The 21,051-nt window shown below is 38.5% G+C and overlaps 2 protein-coding genes across 5 annotated transcripts; both read right to left on the bottom strand.

The window, feature by feature from the left end:
* Nucleotides 1–890: 890 nt before the first annotated feature.
* ston1 (stonin 1) lies at nt 891–8,393 on the bottom strand. Of its 4 annotated transcripts, none has more exons than XR_522438.3 (5): nt 8,223–8,393; nt 3,111–5,017; nt 2,187–2,389; nt 1,959–2,103; nt 891–1,700 (listed from the first exon to the last, which is right to left on the bottom strand). XR_522438.3 is itself a non-coding variant. In XM_008322252.3 (4 exons), the coding sequence occupies exons 2-4, from the start codon at nt 4,924–4,926 to the stop codon at nt 2,038–2,040; spliced, it is 2,085 nt and encodes a 694-aa protein (XP_008320474.1). In that variant the 5' UTR covers nt 4,927–5,017; nt 8,193–8,393; the 3' UTR covers nt 891–2,037. The 4 variants fall into 4 exon arrangements, 2 of the variants coding, with proteins under 2 accessions (XP_008320474.1, XP_008320473.1); XR_522437.3 differs by having other exon boundaries at nt 1,987–2,103; XM_008322252.3 differs by having other exon boundaries at nt 891–2,103; nt 8,193–8,393.
* A 907-nt stretch (nt 8,394–9,300) lies between these two features.
* ppp1r21 (protein phosphatase 1, regulatory subunit 21) lies at nt 9,301–20,689 on the bottom strand. The gene is made up of 22 exons (XM_008322253.3): nt 20,054–20,689; nt 18,450–18,518; nt 18,104–18,250; nt 17,800–17,901; nt 17,533–17,697; nt 17,377–17,435; nt 16,519–16,613; nt 16,334–16,386; nt 15,975–16,124; nt 15,752–15,853; nt 15,582–15,670; nt 15,358–15,494; nt 15,169–15,261; nt 14,759–14,886; nt 13,759–13,908; nt 13,518–13,610; nt 12,831–13,091; nt 12,486–12,521; nt 12,285–12,401; nt 11,246–11,344; nt 11,030–11,158; nt 9,301–10,531 (listed from the first exon to the last, which is right to left on the bottom strand). Exons 1-22 carry the CDS (start codon nt 20,114–20,116, stop codon nt 10,502–10,504), a joined length of 2,367 nt encoding a protein of 788 aa, XP_008320475.1. The 5' UTR covers nt 20,117–20,689; the 3' UTR covers nt 9,301–10,501.
* Between the last annotated feature and the right edge of the window lie 362 nt (nt 20,690–21,051).

The following is a 21,051-nucleotide window of genomic DNA, read 5'->3' as shown; positions in this document are numbered from 1 at the left end:
ATCACCCAAAACATGCCTTACATGTTTCAGTAAAATCCTACTTTTGCATGTCATGTCAGATGGTGTAAAATGATGATGAATGATGAAAATTTTTAGAAAATTTGTTTTTCAAAATCTTTTCTGCATGTTTCTCATCTTAATAGAGCATTTTGAGAATTCTTTTTAGAAAAAAACATATTTTGGAATGTTGGTCATGTTGGTCAGAATTTTTGAAATATATTTATTAAAATTTCATAATTTCCACAAGTTTCTCATCAAATTGAAGCATTTTGAGAACTGTATTAGAATTTTTTTTTTAATTTTCAGCCCCTGCTCATTTTGGTGATGTATTATAAAAAGACGTCACATTTCGTGTGTGTGTGTGCTCTTTCACAATGACAAATAATTCTAATTCTTCTGTAATTTCGCAGCCTGGGATCAATAAAGTACATCCATCCATCTATCTATTTTTGGTCATATGTTAAAAAAGTATGATGAAAATTTTGTGATTTTTTTTCAAAATTATATATTGTTTCTCATGTTTCTCATCAAATTAGAGCATTTTAAGATCCTAAAAATCGTAATTCGTAATTCTTTGGCATGTTTATAAATATAGTGTTTAATATAATTTATTTACATTTTCTGTAAATGTCTTTGCTATGATAATACAGTAACAAAAAATATTTTCAATTTGAGGGCAAAAATACAAAATTGTATTATATATTGTATTATACAGTTTTATATAGAATATGTTCTATAGTTGTAATAATATAAATTTTGTATTCTGAAGAATAAAAAGAATTTAAAAAATATTGTGATATTACTAGTTTCAAATTAAAGTTTTCTGTACAAGTACAAGTATGACATTTTATTATCATTTTACATTATCAGTAAAAAAAAACCACCAGGAATCAGCTTTAACTCAGAATTTAATCTCATTGTACACATTATCCATCCAAAGTCAGGAACCTCATGCAGACTACTTAAAAATTAAAGACTTAGTTCTACCTATAGCTTCAGCATCCTCGCTCAAACATTTTTTTAAAACCCCAAAAGCCGAAAAGTCACATCATAAAGATTTGTTTAAATAAAGATTTTTTTTAAGGATACAACCTTGATCATTGTCAAAAGGTCGAGGTAAGCAACAGTAATGAGCTATTTTTGTCCATGTTGTAGTTTTGGCAGCATAATGTTTAGGACTGCTGATATGTTTTTATTCATTATTCATTAAACTGTGTGCAGTAGATTTTTTTTTTTTTTTTTGATAAATGTGGATGTTTCATTTGCCCTCAAGTATAAATGCTTTCTTTCAACTTTCAAATTATTTTATACAAACATATTCTATGATATAATTATCAAAATGCTGAGACTTAAACATTGCTGCTAAACACAGTAACCTGTGCCTTTTTTTAAGTAGTTTGGTTGGTATTGAGACCTATATACTGAAAGAATTTGTATATAAAAAAAATCCACATAATAACAAAGGCCACCAGAGGGCACTGCCTGTTGCCAACTCCACAGTACCTCTAGAGTTGGCAGAATTGTTTGGAAGCATCATTAAGATTGAACGGATTTGGTAATGCAAATAAAAATCCGGAACCTTCAGAACCTGTTATTCTTTATTTGGCTATTGCTCTTTAGGCTTTTGTGTAAATGAATGTAGAGTAAAGGTACTTGCGCTGTGCTGCTAGTTGGAAGTATGTGGAGAGTAAAGAGGGTTTCTGTAAACACAATGAAAACAGCTTATTAACATTAATTAACATTAACAATCTCATACAGTTCATTTGTCACACATTTTTTGCCAATAATTCTGTAGGAGTGCAGATGAGGCAAATGCAAGCTTATATACAGCACTTAAAATCATTATCTTACATAATACATGTATTAGATGTAAAGTGCTAAGTAAAATGGCAATGTTATATATATTTTAATTGAGACTAATCGGTTGTAGGCTATGTGTAGTTAGATTAATTTAATACCAGATAGAAGCAGGAAGTCACCCATCACCTTTGGACAGTTTGAAGTAAATACAAATGAAACCGTCATCTTCTTTGTCCATCACTGTGTCATACAGCCAGACTGTCTCTCAGACTCAGTTTCAATCCATTTCTTCTCAACTTCCAGCTAAAAAAAAAAAAAAACAAATACAGTAAGTAGTTAGATTTGGTTGAATCTCAGACTGTGGGGGCACTGATGAGCTGCCTTACCTGACAATGGTACCGTGTCCAACTGGTCAGATGTTTTTGAGGCTGGATGTCGTTTACTGTGCCCAGTGATTTGACTCTGGTCTGTGACACAACAGCTCCCATAATTTCACATTCCATGGTGACAAAAGGGTACCAGTCTTTGGGAATCTCCTGATCAGATCCCAGCTCAAGCTTACAGGAGAGAGAATGGGGGTGGTCCACTGCTGCAGAGGACAAAAAGACAACAACATTTGAGAGTCTTACACCAATGTTAAAATCCAAACACATTAAGTGGATTCAAAGCAAATCAATCAAACAAATACGTACAATTTCAGCCTCAGCAATACATCACTGGCATCAGTGACAAACTCATTATAGACAGATACACATTATATTCATCAGAATTTAACAAGGCAGTGACTGTTCAGACAAGAAGCACAGCAGTAATGCAGTATCATCTGAACATATGGGCTTTTTCTAGTCATTTTCAAGTAATTTTAAAATTACACAGATAAAAACGAACGTGAAGCTAATAATATTTTAGGTTTTAAATCTGATATTACAGGTTAGCTGTAGATTAACCATGATGAAGATAATACACTCCTAATCATTGCTGGAACAGGAGGCATGTATGTTTCACACAAGTTTTAATTTGTGACCAAGTCAAATGATTAAATAATTAAAATGTAAAAATGTTGAATGAAATTAGCAACCTTCACCTTGAGGTGCTTTGGTGAAACCTAAACTTTGTATTACGATGTGTGTAAAGAACAACATGTACCGAATCAATGGATGGCAATGGGATTATTGGATATACAGTTTGCATCATTTGTATGTATATATGTGTTAACATATGTACAAAAGTTGAATCTGACTTATTTCAGAAATGATTTTGTTTTGGTGAACACATTTACTCTGACACCCATACTGTTTTCTTCGTCTTACCCATATTTTTTCCGGGCAGTCTTTCGATCCTCCACACAATGGCTGAATATACATTCTCATACTTGACAGTTCCGACTGACACCTGTATAACAGGCTGTGAATCTGCAGTGCTGATGGATCCCAGGCAGGTGTTTCTGTTCATACGGGCCTTCAATGACCTCTGTCGCAGTAGGGCCACCGTCTGTGTCACTTTGACCCAGTCGCCTGGCACAGGCACACGAATTATAACGTTTTCACAAAGCGGGTAGCCGTCTGACCCACCAACAGAGGACTGAAAGGCTGCAGACATGTTCAGAAAAGCCTGGAGCTCCACATAGGCCCCTTGGACTGTAACCACAGCTTTGATTGAGAAAGGGATCTCCGTGCAGCCCAAAGCAGTCGTCTTGTATCTCATCAGCTCCACCCTGCAGGCGTCAGGAGGTGAGAACTTAATCAGTCTGGACCTGTGAAACTCTTCCTCATTGACACATCTGTGAAAATGACAGTCGGCTATCTGCATCCACAGTTCACTTTCATCCTCGGAATCGTAGCTGGAATTGTACTGCAGCAGTCCCAGGTCATTAAGAGCCAAAAAACAATCCCCGAGTCCACTGAGAAAAGCTAAGCAGTGTATTTGAGTGACAGCTGTCCGCTCTATGACTCCTCCGGACTTATCTAGTTGTACCCAGATATGATCAGTGATCTGCAACGACAGCTCCTGCTCCTCAAAGTGACGCCTCTGTTGATGGGGCATACACAGCTTAAAGATTTCCTCCTCCATGGAGACCACCAGGTCCTCCATGTCCTCATGCACTGAGGAGCCAAACTTGAGCAGCTGTTCAACCTCCGCCTCATGACTGACCTCCAACTTCGGGTTGAAGCGTTTCTTTTCAGTGTAGGAAAAATGCTCCACCTTGACAGTGAGGACTTTACTTTCCACTCTAAGGTCTGAGAGCCTGCACTGAGGGAAGAGCTGAAATTCTTTGAACGGCTTCTCCAGCCCTTTCTCATAGTACATCTGCAGCACAGCTCCAGGCAGCAGGCGAAGGTAGATCGGCCCCCACTGTCGCGAAGACATGCGGTTCTTTTTTTCCGGAATCCTGAGCAGGACAGACCAGCCATCTCTCCTCTTGCTTCGAAACAGACCCCGGGGAACAAACTTGGACGATTTCTCGCTTAAAACCTCAGCGTTGCAACTCAGCCGCCTCTGTCGACCATTTTCAGTCTTTGCTTCCGACTGGAGGCCCTCCAGCTTATGGCAAACGTAGGAGAAAGAATTCTGCAGGTGGTCACGTGGAGGCTCACTGCCATCTTTGGTGCGAATGAAGAAACGTGGTAAGCTGTTGTCACATTCTGAGTCTGAGGATGAACTGTCGACATCTTCGCTGTATCTACGTCCATCCCAGAAGGGGTTGTAATGGCCTGAGTTCCCCTGAAAAGATGGGAAGGGACTTAATCCATCTCTGGTTCGACTTGGAACATCAGGCGCAGGGGAGGGCATGTAGGAGTTTGATGTGTTGGACAAACTGCGAGAAAAGGAGTTATTTTCCCGTTTATTAGAATTAAATTGGGACGCACTGCCTGGTGCTCCAGCCACAGCAGTGTACACAGGTGTGTTACATAGTACAGAAGAATTCCCACCACTCTGTGGTGATTCCACGGAGGAACTGAAGTTCCGGGAAGTGTCTCTAATCGGTGGAAACACCAACTTCAGACCATTGGGACGAGGGACTGAGGAACTGATGAACCCCGGTGACTGTAGAGGCTTCTGTGGTGTCGAGGGCGGTGTGTTGTCATCTTCAAAGGTGACCCAGTTAGAATGGTTGGTCGAACACATAGTTGAAGATGATTGATGTCCAGTTCAAAGGTGTGATGGAAGAAAAACACCTTTGACCAATCACTTACTATCCAAAATAGAATTGTTTTATCTGTAAGAAAATGAATGGAAAAGAAATGAGAATTTATTTTATAAGTGTACTAGTAATTTAGCACAGCGCCTTATGAACGATGCTTCATAAAGAACAAAGATGCAAAAGAAAAGTTGGACTACGGTTACATAGTGGTGACTTTCAAAGACTGTTCAAATATCGCCTACCAATGATACAGTGGCGATTTGGATAATTTGACAAACTTCACACAATCTCGTAGTCAATTCTTTTGCTTCAAAATCACCATACATCTTTCAAAGTGCTCATACCAGCGCATACCCTAAGGCTTCAGAGAAGCCACTTTAAAATACACTGAAGCCTCATATCCCAATAAAATCATGAAAGAGAAAAAAATAATTGAAAGCAGAAAGCCTCAATTACAGCCTTCCTCCTGTTTTCCCTTCTAGATCACAGCCATGTGATTGCATGGAGGACATTCAGTGGCAAGTTCCTCCGAGCTATAAATAAACAGGGAAGTGAAGGCTATGGTTTGGAGACTTGGATTGACAAGTCATTAAACACTGAGGAATATCTTGGTAATGAGACGGGATCTGCAGGAGCCCACAGACGTTTCTACAACTTCACCCCTCCCTTTGGTTCTAAATCCCAACGCTGTGATTGAAAGACATACACATGGAGAATGGTGGGTACTCCGCAGAGGTCACTGCCTGTTTTTTTTATCCTCCTTTTCACTCTGTTGTCTCTTCCAAAATCAGCCCAGAAATGAGAAGCTGCTAAATCTACACCGGACAAAGGCATACATTCCACACATTCCCCTGAGACAAGCAGTGTTTCACACAGGAAATACCAGCCTGTTATATCCCTGTGAACTGACAACTATTTTAATCTAAATATAATTTAATCAAATTTCAAAACAGAGCTCCACATGGACATGTGGCTGATTATCAATGTCAAACATAACAAGACAGTCACAAAGTAAATGCTCAAGGGTTTTTGTGACAGCGTGTAACATTTCTTTATGAAGAAATTGGCTTTTACAGTCTAGTCCAATTTTTCTTTGAATCATTCAAATAAATCCCAAATGACTTGGTCATCTTTTCCACTTCTACACAAATGCAGCAGCAGCGTCTCTGTTTTCTATTCTTATACAAACATTGCTCAACCTGAAGGAGGCAAAATACAGGATACACCTCATGGAGTATAGCTCCATAATCGTAATTAGTGGCTGAAAACCCAGCCGTCCAGCCATGCCAAATAGTACTTATTGGCTTAAAAGGACAGCATCAGCACTTTTGGGTGCAAGTCATCATAATTAACACTGTGGGAAAGGCTGGAATGGCATGACAAACAAAGACAAGGAGGAAGACGAGAGATGAAGAGGAACAGCAGTCACAAACTGAAACTAAAGTCTGAACATGAGAAAATGTGAATTGAAGGTGAACTCACAATGTGTACCAGACAGTGAACAGCATTTTGCTGGAAACAGTGAGTGAAACTTTTGTGGTTCGAAAATAAAAAATTCTGTGGTAATACTTGAACTTGAACTTGGATGACTGATGCTTCCTGGGTAAACAGATAAGTTTCTGTTGAATTCTCTGTACACTTCCTCTGCACTCAGAATAAATAAATAAATAAATAAAGCTGAAAAATCTGATGACACATTTTCAATAGCACCCATAGAAAAGTGACCTTTGTCCCCTTGTGTGTGTGTGTGTGTATTTTCCTGGTTATTTTGTGCGTGAAACTAAAACTAAATCACAATTGTTAGAAACACTAACAACGTCGACCCAATAATAACAAACTTAACTATCTACTGATGCTCATACCAGTCTGATTTAGGGATTTTACATCTGCTTCACACATTTGTGATGATGGAATTTCACTCACAGACATAAACAGCCATTACCAACAGGATATGTTCGAATGGTGTTAGAAATATATTTGTCTTCCATAAAGACAGAAAAATGGCCACAGTTCTAATGCGGCTCCTCTTCACTGGTTTTTCATCCCAGAGGGAAATTACACAGTTGATATGATAAGTGAAGTATAGCATATGTTCCTTCCTCATTCCAGTTTGCTAACATGACATCAACAACCCACAGCTCTTTGCAGCCGGAGCTCATTGAAACATTTATGGGATATTTGACTTTATTTGGGTTTAATTTAGTCTATTACCTTTGTCTGTTTAATGATAACCAAATCTGTATTTATAACACTTCACTGGTTCAATTTCACTCTAACAAAATCCTTGGTTAATATGACAAAACCGAGTTAGAAGTGCATGTCTAGATAATATTATGAAGAATGAATGACAGTCAGTTTTGTAAAGTTCCTTAAACCTACATTCATAGTAATTGCATATAACTATTTGTAGTGTAAAAATGTATATGTATATATGTTTCCCCCTACTTCTTACACACATTTATCTACAGTGTATGTAAACCAACCCACTTAATAAAAGGCTAATCATGTCATTTTGCTGACATAACACAGGCATCTTTTTGTGAATGTTTATCAAATACCAAACAAAGCAATTTGATGACACAAAACATGAAGTAATTAAGTTTTTAAAAAAATTAGTCTTCTTCTGTAAACCTGTAATTCTGTCATATCACATTCTGCATGTAGTGTTTACTTCAAGACTTGAAGCAACTGACAGAGAAACGGACTCTCTTTTGTTAAATGCAGTGGGAAAAAAAGATTTGCGTTTAATGATTAGTAGCACGAAAAAAAGTTCCAAATAAGACCAATTGTCTTTAATGAAACATGGCAGTTGTATTTAGGGACTGTCATGACAACATTTTTGCACTTACTGGTAAACTTACTGTGGTTCACTTACAAAATCCCCCTTGTTCAAACGCGAGTGGGGTCACTAATTCACACACAACCTCTGATTTACTTGTCCTTTAATTGCAGTCTGTGGACCGTAAACAGAAATCCGTGTCAGTGAACTTCCATACACACCGAAACCAGGCCCGTGTGGATGGGCCCGCTTAGTGTACGATAACACCCGCTTCTGCGCAATTTCTGCTTTGATTATTTTTAACTGCGTTAAATAACCAAATGATGGTTCTCTGCTTTGCAGTTTTTGCAGCAGAAAACAGTTCAGTCACAGCTGGGTCACGACTAATGAACAAACAAACACAAAATAAATTTCTGACGTGCCTTGAACTACCACAGTCTGCAAACTCCACCAAAACAAAGACATACTCACAAAACTCGGAGCGAAACTCTACTCGTTTACCTCATGGCTGTGTTTGTTGGAAGCGTCTGAACTGTCGACGTCGAGCCGGTTTTGTTCAAAATGGCAGAGTGTGAATCCTGGGAGTTTGAGCTGCAGTTGTAGGAACAGAGAGTCAGAGGTTACCCTCCTGACTGAACACACAAGTCAACTGTCCTCCAGCGGGACAGAGCAGGAATCAACAAAAGTGGGGCGTTTAAGACGGTAGGAAATTTGACTATCCAACAGTTTGAGTCGTTGGCTTTGGACAGTTAACTATTCAATGGAATTTCCCGCTACACTCAATTGATTTTATAAATCTTGACAGAATATTAGATAAAATATTTATACTTACATGTGTAAAATGTTATGAAACGTTATAATGCAATATATTATTATTTTAGCTAAGAAAATTTAAACATTGTGTTTTTTGTTAACTTTTCAGGTACTCATAGCCATTTATGGCCATATTTTATTCATAATTTTCATTTTAGCATTTAAGTTTGACAGTGAGTTTGATTGTCTGATATTTGATTATCTCTCATTTTGGCTATTTTGTGATAATGTATAGCTGTTTACATTACATACATTTTAACTTTTGTTTACATTATTTCTTCATAAGTATAGCACTTGGTACTTGTAGTCATCCCTTCTTATAAAGGCCATTTTTCTTTGCAAGTTATTTGAGTAAATACCAGCTGTTTGCTCAAATACTTTTGCAGCTTCATAGACTGTTAATCTTTTTTATTAGATATATACATTCCTGAAAGCATGACTATAAGAGTGCTAACATTTTTAGGCTAGTTCGGGGCCAACTTGAAGCAGTTTTTCTGTATTTAGTCACTGTCACAGCTCACTATCCTTTCTGACCAAATCTATGGCTGTCAAAAAGAAGTTGCCATTACGTTTTTAGCACTTGACCTCTGAAGCATAAGTTGTTCATGAAAGCATCATTAATTCCCCTCAAAATGAGATGTTTTTCCTTCCAGTACAAAGTGACGGCATCCACTGGTAATCTTTTCATTTCCCAGTAGTTAGGGTGTGTTCTGACTGTTGCACCATCCAACTATCCAAAAATATGTAAATGAAAAGTTAGAAAAAGTCTGGCCACATGGATTTATTAAAGCACTACACAGTTCAGTTCATCAAGCTTTTTGTAACTGTTTCACATATTAATTCATATGTGCTTTTTAACAGGTTATACTACAAGAGTACAAGAGTTATTTATTATTTTTACTGGGTCAGAGGGCGTTGGCAAATCTTTGTGATCAAAGGGTTGCCAAAAGGGTTGGACAGGTAAAGTCTGACGCTTCTCCTTCAATGATCTCATATTACAGTGAGCCATTATTTTGCCGTAAACTTTTCACATTACATGAGTCAGGTCATCTAAGCACCACTTAGATACAGTTTGTGCAATCGCCTCTCAAACCTTAGAGGAATCTGTCTCATAACATATATAAATATTTATATAAATGTCAAGACTGGCCACACTAGTGCACGTCCACACTTGGGTGATAGATGAGTTGTTATGATAGTTTACACAGACAGACAAGACTTTAAACGAGCTACAGCTTGCTCATCTTAACCGTGTTCTATTGGTCCACACAGTTAATCAGAACATCAAGGCAGATTACATTTGTTTTTCCATCTTAACTCCCACATGATTGAAACTTGGAATGCACTCATGTAGGTCTTTGACATTTCTCTTTTCAGCTTTTCTTATATATTTTTTAAAAAGATCTCATTATATATGCAATAATGACAGAAGGGATATTATACTGTTTATCTCCACACAGCCCCTTGGAGCCACTTTCATTAATAATTTCACTGTTTATCATTAAAAATCTAAATGTTAAACATATTTAATTTGGTGCACACTTTAATCTGCGCACATACAGCAACTCACACTGACAGGCAGGGTTTGGTCTTCAAGTTGTTTGTCCCTTTCTGTCCCTTCTGGAGATAAGCTGTTACTGTTTGTCATACAAGTCAAGCGACAGCTTTGGGTACAGTTTCACAAAACAATTTTTAAACAAAATCATGGTTTTTTCATCTGATATTGTGACAAAGACATATTTTAAAAAAAGCTACTTCCTCAGTCAACCACGTTACAGCCCACGTGGAGTTCATTTTTGCTGACACCAACTGACAGTAGAGGAATCTGAGGCTTGTAAAGCCATCTTGTGATTTGGCCACAGCGGTAGTGTTGGTACCAGAACTCTGCTGATGAGGCTGCATAGTCCCACACATCTCTCAAAGTGTTCTTTGTGATGCCACATTGAGCCAGAATTTGAATGGTAGCTCTAGCGACCCTTGTTCTTTTTGGCGTTTCCCTAAATAGAAAAAACACATCTGGTATTAGTGGAAAAACCAAAAGCACTTTTTTGCCCAGAAAGCTCAAATCTGATATGCATTCCATTTGAAAATCTCCTGTCATGCCAAGACTTGCTTGTGGACTTCCGATGAAAAATCACCTTTGAAATCGCCAAACGTGCCCTGTCCTGCAGCTTTCAAACATGCAGCCATGTCTGTGCGTACATGTAGAAACATGTGTTCCCCTCAGTCTCTACAGCTTAATGACATTTTCAGACATTTTGTGCGCAGGTGCTTTTTCCATCAGACCAGGGAAGAAACCTTAACACCACAGATGACCTCCCAAGTATGCCCCATAACTGACAGAAACTTTACAATGTCACATTCGCAAGAGTAAATATTGGTGCCCTCTGACACCTGCTGTCTTAAATCACTCTTCTTGAAGATTTGATAAAGAACACATCTGAATGTGGCAGTTATGCATGAAATAAATGGCACAAAAAACAAAACTACTTTACCTTGCTGCCTAATTTAAGTGTGTCGATTTCCTCTCTCTGTTTGCTCAAAGTGTCATTCATGCTACACAAGTGGTCACTCATCATGCTAAGCTGGTCTTCATAGCTTCTCTTAGTCGTAGTCAACTCGTCCTGTGTGACAAACAGTCAGAATATGAGCAGTCAAAAGGTTGATGTGTAATTTGGTCCGGATGTCAAGTAGTGAAGACTGAAAATTACCTGCAATCGTGTGATGTCCTGAGTAGCTAGTTTGACCTCTTCACCCAGAGACTCCCGGGTTTTTTCTGCAATTGATAATCTCTTTGCCAAAGCCCGGCACTAAAAGTGGCACAAAGATCATATACAACTTATAAAGTATTTCAATAAGACAACAATTACCATAATAGTTTTTTTACTCATCCAGATATTTTCCTACCAAAGAACAATGTATTAAAAATGTGACTTTGCTTTAATTTAGCCAAGATTTACCTCCAAATATTTATTAATACATCAATAATGACAATATAATGACCATGACAACAACAGCTTTATAATCTTTACTATAAGACTGAGCAAAAGACACATAGAAAGAAGTTAAAATTCATTAGAATCTAATAAAAAATAATAGGCAAGTCTAAGGTTCTCTTTTACTTTCTCTTTTGAATTAAATCTGACTTGATCTTGTCCTGCTCTCAAAAATGAAAGTAACTGCTGAAGACTGTAGACCAACGCAGAAAGAAGGCTTTGGAATGTAAATGATCACTTTGACCAAGCAGCGATTTTTATACCTGAGATACAGACTAAAGACCAGCTGGGTCTGTGTTGCTATGGAACAAAGTAAGAGTGACTGATGAGGCAGTTAGTCATGAAGGTTGAAACTTTTAATAAAGACAATTATACCAGTTCAGATAAAGATAAAGAAGTTTCACATAAATTTAAATGTAATAGTCCCATATCTTTGAATTGGAACAAATGAAAATGGAGAACCTCATTAAGAGAACATAAGTGTGTCTGTAGGCTTTCATCACTGTTGAGGAGTAATATGAAGCACCAGGTAGGATTTAACCATCGTGGTAAAAATCTATTTAAAAATTCCATGTTTTACTCACAAAAGCAACATCTGCTTATGTTTTTTCTGTGAGAAATGGATTAAGGGAGTTGAACTCTGGGGTCTCTGAAATGTAGACGCCAGGTCTTGTTTATTTGACATAAATACAAAAAAACCCATGTTTGCAGTAAGAAAGGGTTTTTCAGGTAACATTTCCATCAAAGGCCTCACCTCAGAGTAGAAGTGCACAGCTTTACTGTCTGAGATCTGAAGCTGAGTGGTGAGTTCTCCAACTCTGGTCATGTAGTGAGTCTTGATCAGCTGCTCTCTAGACTCTTCGTCTCCTGCCTACAAAGACAGGAAAATAATATATAACTTGATAATTTTTTAAAATCTCGATTCACACTGTTTCCTGGTAAAATGTAAACTTACGTTTTCAACTGTAGGAGTAGTACACAACATACCAACCTGGAGAAAGGGAGAAAAGTCAGAGCAAATTGAAATCTACAGATGGGGATGTAACACCACTCAGATAAACATGCGTACAAGAGACAACACTATTAGCAGTGACTACAAAGAGAGTGCAGACAATAATAAAGCAAGACTTTGAATTCTGGCTGCATTGTAAAATCACCAACTTAAAAAAAACAACACAGTGTTGTTCAGTGGGGTTAGTGACAAGAAGAATGATAATACTCCCTTTGTTGAAACAAATCAGACATAGTTTAAACATTTCCTCTAAAGGTTACACAAATTGAGACAGAAGAGAAACTGTACCAGACTTGTACAGAGTGTCGTCTCCTTCGCTGTTGTTTTCTGCTCTGTTGTCGACGTTGTTTCCTCGTTGCTTAGATCGGATACGCTGCCTCCAGATGTTTGCAAGTTTAGATTTCCACCCAGAGCAGCAGCAAGCTGTATTTCAAGCTCGGCAATGCGCTGGTTCTCCTTCTCCAATCGCACTTTCCCCAGCTGGGCCTCCAACAGCCAGTGCTCCTTCTCCTGCTCCAGTCGAGTGATCTTCTCCAGGCTCTGCTGCACCTGCAGGAGACCAGGAGGACAGTAAAGGAGTGGACAGTGAATCATGAGAAGAGGGCAAATCAGAGTTTTAAAGTGGCAGTGAAAGCTTTCAAAACTTTTGTCTCCTCTTGTATTGTCTTGCATTTGGGTTAAAAAACCCAGAAAAAACAGTCATGTCTGACACGTCTGTTTGACTGCCTTGCAAATTAATGTTATCTCTATACATAGACGGGTGATGCCATAGCAGGACATCGGGTGGTGCTTAATACTGTACTTTTTAAAAACGGCTCCATGCTCTGTCAACAAAACCGACCACCATTTAGTTGCATTTTCAGCATAAATAGTTTAAACCAATGTGTTATGTAGATTCTTAGTTTCTGAGTTAAAGGAAACATCTTTAAATGAATGAACTCACAAAATAAATAGCATCTGTGTCACATGACCTACCTGTTGGGTGAGACCCTCTCTGCTTTCAGTGGAGCTGGTGAGTATGCGGCGATTTGACAGAGCTTCTCTGTACGGAACAGACTGAGGCCTAGGCTGATAAAAGCATAAAACAAGAACAAAGGTGTGTTACTGTTGTTTACATATTGACATTTGTAAATTGTTCTTCACCATGCCACTACCAAAAGGCGTAGGAATGTCAAAGCTGAGACCTGGGAGATCAGGAGGTGAAGCAGATAGTAACCTTTTGTATTGCACAGATATAGGCAGCAGCTTTCTTTTTGTTGGCCAGCATGTTCTCCGCCTGCAAGGGGTTGAGGGTCAGTCCACTGCCTTTGGGAGTGTAACCTGAGGATGTGAAGAAGTCCAAGTTGTTGCTGTAGAACGTGGCTATCTGCAACAAAGGAGAGATATAAAATGATAGGAATAAAAGAAGAAGAAAAAAACATCATGGCATTCTGAGCCATTTACCTGTTGCCAGCACCGCACTTTTTGCACTGTATCTACATGTGTTCAAAACATTGCTACCCCAGACTGGACTATGACTTTTCACTTTGGCCAACCTTTTACAAAGACCTATCTATTGTCTCTTAATCTGACTGAGGAGCAGCTGTGCAAACGGTGATTTGGAGAATATCTTTGAAAATGTGACCACCCTCCACCTGAGTCCTGTCTTTGTAACTGCCATTACTGGGAAATTACCCACACCATCCAGCTGCAGTAAAATTTCACAAAGCCCAACCTGTCGATGCTGCAGGTGTTTGTAGCTGCTGTTTCTACTGAATGAGCTACAGTCTCACGGAATATATTTTTATTAAAAAAGTGTTTCACAAATTCTACACCTTCATGGGTGCTTGGTGTTTACAAAGGTGACCCACCACACGGCTACTAGTACTTCCTGTCACACTCGCAGACAATTGAATTTACATTGATCACTGTTAACTATGATTAATTTTGAATAATCAAGATGAGGATGCCCCAATTAAAAGACCATTAACAGCTAGTAGATGTACGTGTTTGCAGCAAACATTGATTTAATTTTGTTTTGATGTCAAATATAAATATGTTTAGCAGTTTAAAAAGTTTAAATTGATTACAAAAAAAAGGTTTTAAAAAATCCTCACTGCAACAGGGTTAGGAAAGGCATAATCCACATTTCAGAGGCAAAATACATGACACACTGACTGGGCATACAAAATATGGAGTGCCAAGCCTGGACTCTGTCTGCCCTCTGTTGGTTGTACCTTGCCAGTGCTGCTGGTGAGAGAAGCCAGAGATCCCAGCAGGCACTGCGTGGTCGTGCAGAGCTTCTGGGTCACAGTGGGGAGCTCCTGCTCCAAACTGGCCTTCTGGCTGTAATGCTTTGAGAGTTCTAGATACACAGGGTTTGAAAAGAGAACAGTAAGAAGGAATAAAAGAAAACCACTTAGTTTACCTTAATATCCTAGTTTGATCAAATGACAAGTTATATTTAAAGTTTGCAACACTGTGACAAAAATAGCATTTTTCATGCACTACATTAAAGGCTTCTCTTTAATAACAAAACAACAAAAGTGTGTTTTCTTTAATCATTGTCATCATTAACATATTGAGTTTCATTTTTTAAAAAGGCAGTGCTTGTGATTTGTTCAAGTGCCTCACAAGTGTGGCTCACCTTTAACGGCATCGTGAAGACTGTGTAGGCATGCAGCCAGCTGAGTGAAGACAGCTGAGATGCTGCTCTGTGGAACAGCATCTTGCTGAACACCTGCAACATGTTGCACAGAAAGTGCAAGTATTAAAGAAAGATATGTTTTATTCATGAGTCATATTTCAGACTTGAAGAGCAGAAGTGAAACCATACTGGGTAAGGCCAACATATTCATGTAGTTCCTCAGCTTGTCAAACACAGAAGTAACTCTCTTCATGTCATTCTGAAGCTCCTGGTTTTTTGCAGTGAGGGCAGCAGAACAAAGCGATGCCTCACACTCTTCTTCAAGACTAGATGGAAAAACACAAATACTTTTCAATGCAGTCATATTGACTATATTTCTGTATTACAAATGCTAAAGCTCACACACTGCTGACCTCTTTAGCTGATAGGGCAGGATCTTCTGTAGAAAGCAGCAGTATGAAGAGAAAGTATCAGCAAATCCCTTCAGCTTGACCACAGTCTCCTTTAACCAAACAGCAAGAACACAAAAATCAGCATCTAATTATAAATAAAGAACCAAGTGAACCATGTGAACCCTACTCACTAGTATTGTGACCGTATCTTCTGTAATGCTTTGGTGCAACTGCAGAAAGCTGTCCTCCAGAGGGCGCACATAGGCAGCATTCTCATGGAGATACTGTGAAAACTAGGTTAAAAAAAAGAATGATTTGAGTTTAAAATGGGAGAAATATACACACAACACACACAGTCAGTCATTCTACTCTATAAGAAACAGTTTCTGTCACTTTGTGGGTTGGATTTCTCACCTTCTGGTTAAGAGGGGAAATGGGTTCAATAGAAGAGTCTCGGGGGTAAATGTGTACTCTCTGTTCTGTGTAGGTGTGGAAGTTTAAGAGAGCAGCAACCAGGTCCTGAATAAAGCTCAATGCCTGACCTGTCACATCCCGGGCCTTAAGCTGTATCAACAGAGTGCACAAACAATCAACAGATCACTGATATGCCTCAAGTTAATGCTCAATAGTATTGTGGATAATAACAGTTTACAGATTGGAGGATAAATGCTTTTGTAATATTTATTTTAGTCGTAATGCTGTAGTACTACTGGGAAAAAAATAAGGAACCTGACTGAATTACAAACACACAGTAACATGGTTTCTCCTCTCACCTGATGCCTTCGATTGTGTGGCGGCACATTCAAGCTGTTATAGTCGCTATATTCTGCAGGATGGCAGAGACAAGCGGAGTATGAGTATTGGCTGAACAAATATAAACTCTTTTACCTCAGACTTTTTCTTGTATAGTTTTATATGGTGGTGTATCATTACATCATTCTGTGCAAGTGATACTTACTGGTGTCATTGAAGGGCACTTTCTCCTGAATAACACTGCTGCTTTGTTTCACCTGTCTGTTCAGCTCCGACTGACACCTTCTCAACTGCTGCTGACTATGGAAACAGACCGAGGAGGAGATTATGAGAATTTTCTAAATGCAAAATATTTATAAAGATATATCCTTATTTATTTATTTGTTCATTTATGGCTAAGGACAGCAACCATGTCAAACAAGTCTGCAGAATCCCAGTGCCGGCTAATGCCCTTAGGATACAGCACTAAAGGTTATACAGTTGAGAGTATGTACTGAGTAATCCAATGGCAGACAACAGCAAAATAAAAATTTAGTTGTTTCTGATTCCTGAGATTGAATGTTCATTCACACTCATAAATATGTTATTATTTATTTAAAAAGTAAACAAGAAAATCTCTCTCTATTTTTCAAAATATTGGTGCCATTTACTTGGACCAGTGTGGGGCAAAGTTGTATCAAAGTTGTTCTGCAATATTTACAGAGAGGTGTGTCTTATTTGATTGAACTGTGACAAAGGTACTTGGTTAAACATCAAACGTATGGTGGGCTCTAACAGCAAAGTTGGGGCAAATCGATGGAAATGTCACTCATATATACATCAATAAATAATAATTGTACTTTTGATACATTAATGTAAAAACATATAATTATTTAAGTGACACATTTGCATTAACACCTAGTAATTTGTGTGTTATTCCTTTATATTTACCACTGTTCTGCTCTGCTGTGTTGGTTCTTACCATCCTTCTCCAAGTCTGTCAGTGCTTAAGTCTGGTTAAATGTTAAATATGGCTGATTTGTATATACATCATGATATTAAAGAGCATGTTTAGTAGGTATACCATTCTTCTGTTCGCATCCTGCACTCTTTTGTTTCCCTCTCCAAGGTCTGCACTTTCACCTAGCAGAACAAAAAATGAGTTGATTTAAGTACATTTTTCCCCCAACCAAAGTGAATTTCAAAATTGTGTACTTTCTCCAGCCCTCATCGTACTTACCTCCAGTCTTGCCTTGTCGCCCTGCAGTCTCTCTGTTGTTTCCATGTACTTAGTGGTGAGTTCGTCCACGACGGACTGATGCTCTTTAGACTCTTTATCCAACTCCTCCAGTCGGGCTTTGAGTGCCGCCTCTTGCCTCCTGTGCTGCTCATCTGCTTCATAGAACTGAGGAGTAAACAAAAGACAGTACGGTTCCTCTGCAGTGCTTCTCCAATGGAAAACATGAAGCAAGGATACAATCAGTTTGAACGTGGTCTAACTTCTTACTTGAATATGAAGTCGCTCATTTTCTTCTATCTTTTTCTGTAGGTCTTCATCAAAAACACTCTGTGTCTGCAGACCATGCTGTGAGGGAGAGTCTCCTTTACTCTGCAGAAATTAAAAAAAGGGCCATTGATTATTGTGTTGCAGCTCCATAAAACCAATATCAGTTTAATCACAGGAAATTGAAAAATGCTATTTTGACAATCACTCTTAAAATTACTATTAAGTATTAATTGGTGCTGTCATGTACACTTAAAATTCAAGCACACACTCTATAATACTAGTGTAGATTTCCGCTCATCATCACCTTTCCCTTTTTGCCCTTGGTTTCACTGACAACTAACTCCTCCTGCAGCAGCTCCACCCTCTTGGCCAGCTGTTGGTTCCGGAAGCTGAGACTGTCCATCTCCTGCTCCTGCTTCCTCAGACTCTGCTCCCTCTGCTTTAGCTGCTCCTGTTGAGGAAGGGAAATACGATTAACTTCAGTTAAAAACACATTTGGCAAAAATCAATGTTATAATGTTATCAATAATGTTATAATACAATAACACATCAATAACAATAATACAATAACAATCAGCACCACTGCACCAAGCTCAAGCTCATTTTCATGACATGACGTGACCTGACATGTTATTTTAAAGCCACTTTACCTTAAGTGCAGCAGAGTTAGCCTGTTCATCCACAACTGCCTTCTTTAACACCTGGTTTTGGGCACGGAGCTGTGAAAATGCACAGGAAAAGACAAGGAACCATAGTATAAAGCATCATCAGCAGTCTCATCTTCAATTTGAAATTCATTTTTTTTAACTTAAAACTGCATTCAAATGAATGAATGACCCCAGGCTCCATTAGTTTTCATGCGTCCATGATGCAAGACACTCATACCTCATTAGGTCCTGGCAGTTGCTCATCGGTGTTTTAATGAGTGAGTTTAACAGATTAATCAATGTTCTATTGTAGTGAAAAGCCCTTTGAAAATATACAGACATCAACAGTACTGACCATTTAGACTTTGTGTATAGTTTAAAAAGTGTGCAAAAAGTGTTGCAAAGCTTGATGTCATTTTGTTCTGTGAACATTTTCTGGGTTTCACTGTTTGTGATTGTCATTTCCATCATCAGCATTTTCTGAGCAGGATATGGTTCTTGGCCAACAGGAAGAACAGAGTATAACAGGAACAAGCACATGCTCCCTGGTCTGTCAGCTGACAGGCACAAAGGATCACGAGAGAAAACACTTCTGCTCATTGATAATTTACCAGAGCAGCTCCAGGACACAGTGTCTGTTTGTGACTGACACTTTTAAAATGCAACTGTAGTAAAAGACTCCACAGACTAACTGTAGTTTAAACATCAAATCAATGTTAAGCTAATTAGAGTCATGATGGAATTCCCTGTATTTGTGGGGTTCTGGAATATTTTAACTACACTCTCTGACAACTTATTGGCATTGATTCTTCTTTTTTAATTACTTTTTTGGCCTATTTTACAGTGGAGCCTACAACCAACTAAATATACTAAAAATACTTTGTGTTGCACAGTTGGTAAAACTGAGAAAGTGCTTTGTTTTGGCTTGCAAGACGTTTACATTAGGTCAGTTTCAATCAATTCTTGAAGCAATATACAGTAAATGTGGTGTGATGGAGTTAACTTCAGCCAACACCTCACTCTCTGATTTAATTAGCAATGTTTCCATAGCCTGGTGAATAAACACCCAAGGCTCACTGTATTTACTGTATTTCTTTCACCACTGGAAAATGTATTATATTGTTACTGTACTACCTTACTAAAACTATGTTTTATTAAATATTGTGTGTACAGAAAGCTAAATTGGTGTGAGGCAGAGCATTACAGTACAGAATAGCGGTGAGCAATGTTGCCACTAAGTAAGAACAGCACCATTTTGATCTGGACTGTACTCTGTCAGGACTGTGAACGTTCTTTACATCTGTATTTGTTTACATGTAGCTCTGTACGTACATGTATAACTATAGCTACCTTGTAACTCTTCACGTGATAAAGTTGCTAAGCTGATATTTATCTAAACATAAGGCCAGTATAAGTCAGTGTGATTCAGGCTGACTAACTTATTACAATTCAGCTGCAACTCAAGGGCTTAGTGTCAGACTTTCAACATGCATGGCGACACCTGACTCCCTCCAATGTAAAAAAGAAAACAGTACATGCATGACTGTGACAGTAGTCGTTTTATTTATCCGCATATAATGGACATGTGTTAGTTGAGTTTTGAATACCTTAGAATACTCCTGAGCCAGTTTGCTGTACTTGGTTTGCAGGTCTGTAACGTTAGCCATCATTGGTTGAGGTTGTGGACGATAACACTTGATGCTGGATGTCGTTAGTCCAAACCAGGGTTTTAGTCCCTGTTTGTGTCTGCTCGGTCCAACAGGTCTTCTTTCACTTCTTCCTTAGCCCACAGTCTAACACAAAATACCGTGGCTCACTGTTTTTTGAAGGCTTATTCCATCACTGGGTAAAAGTGACAGCGGACACATTTTGACAGGAGAGCGTTTATAGTTCTACAGAGATAGCCAACTTCTTGGCGTCTGGTTCACATTGATCTCCAGCGAAGAGACGTGACAGCGGAGCTTTTTTTTCACGAATCAGCGGTAAGAGTAGCTGTTAGCATATAGCTGTTAGCCAATAGCTAACTAGCTACACAACCAAACAGAGCCCGACAGCAGGCGAGACATGCGTAAAGCCATTTGTGTCAGTAAATCCCATTAAAAAGTGAGTGGAGCCGCCACTCAGCTCATGAAACAGCTTAAAATCAACTGAGCTAAAGGCACACTTTCATCATGCAATCCGCAGAAATCCTCCCGGAATGTGAAGCCGACGACAGACGGTGAGGTCAGAGTTCACACCAACAGGAAACAGGTGGAAACGACGCGCCACCTAGCGTTCGAAGGTCTCAAAACATGTTGAAGAAAGAGATTAAGGAGTGTGTATTATTTATGCCAAACAATTTAATCTTTCATATACACTGACTGAATTAATAATAATTTGGTTCTTATGAGAAATGATAATACATTGACGTGATAGTATGCATTACTGTGTTTTATTAACACATAACGAACCAGAATGTGAAAAATGAAATATTTAGGGCATAGAAACAGGGTAATTTGCATATAAAAACAAAAGATTAATAAAGATGAATAAATAAATAATAAAGAAACTTTCAAATATAATGTACTTCCTTCTATCTTTTTTCAGGATAAAATGTAATGCATTT

Source organism: Cynoglossus semilaevis, chromosome 12 (assembly GCF_000523025.1).
Source record: "Cynoglossus semilaevis isolate Cse_v1.0 chromosome 12, Cse_v1.0, whole genome shotgun sequence".
Classification (NCBI taxonomy): domain Eukaryota; kingdom Metazoa; phylum Chordata; class Actinopteri; order Pleuronectiformes; family Cynoglossidae; genus Cynoglossus; species Cynoglossus semilaevis.
This window is presented reverse-complemented; position numbering and strand designations above follow the sequence as displayed.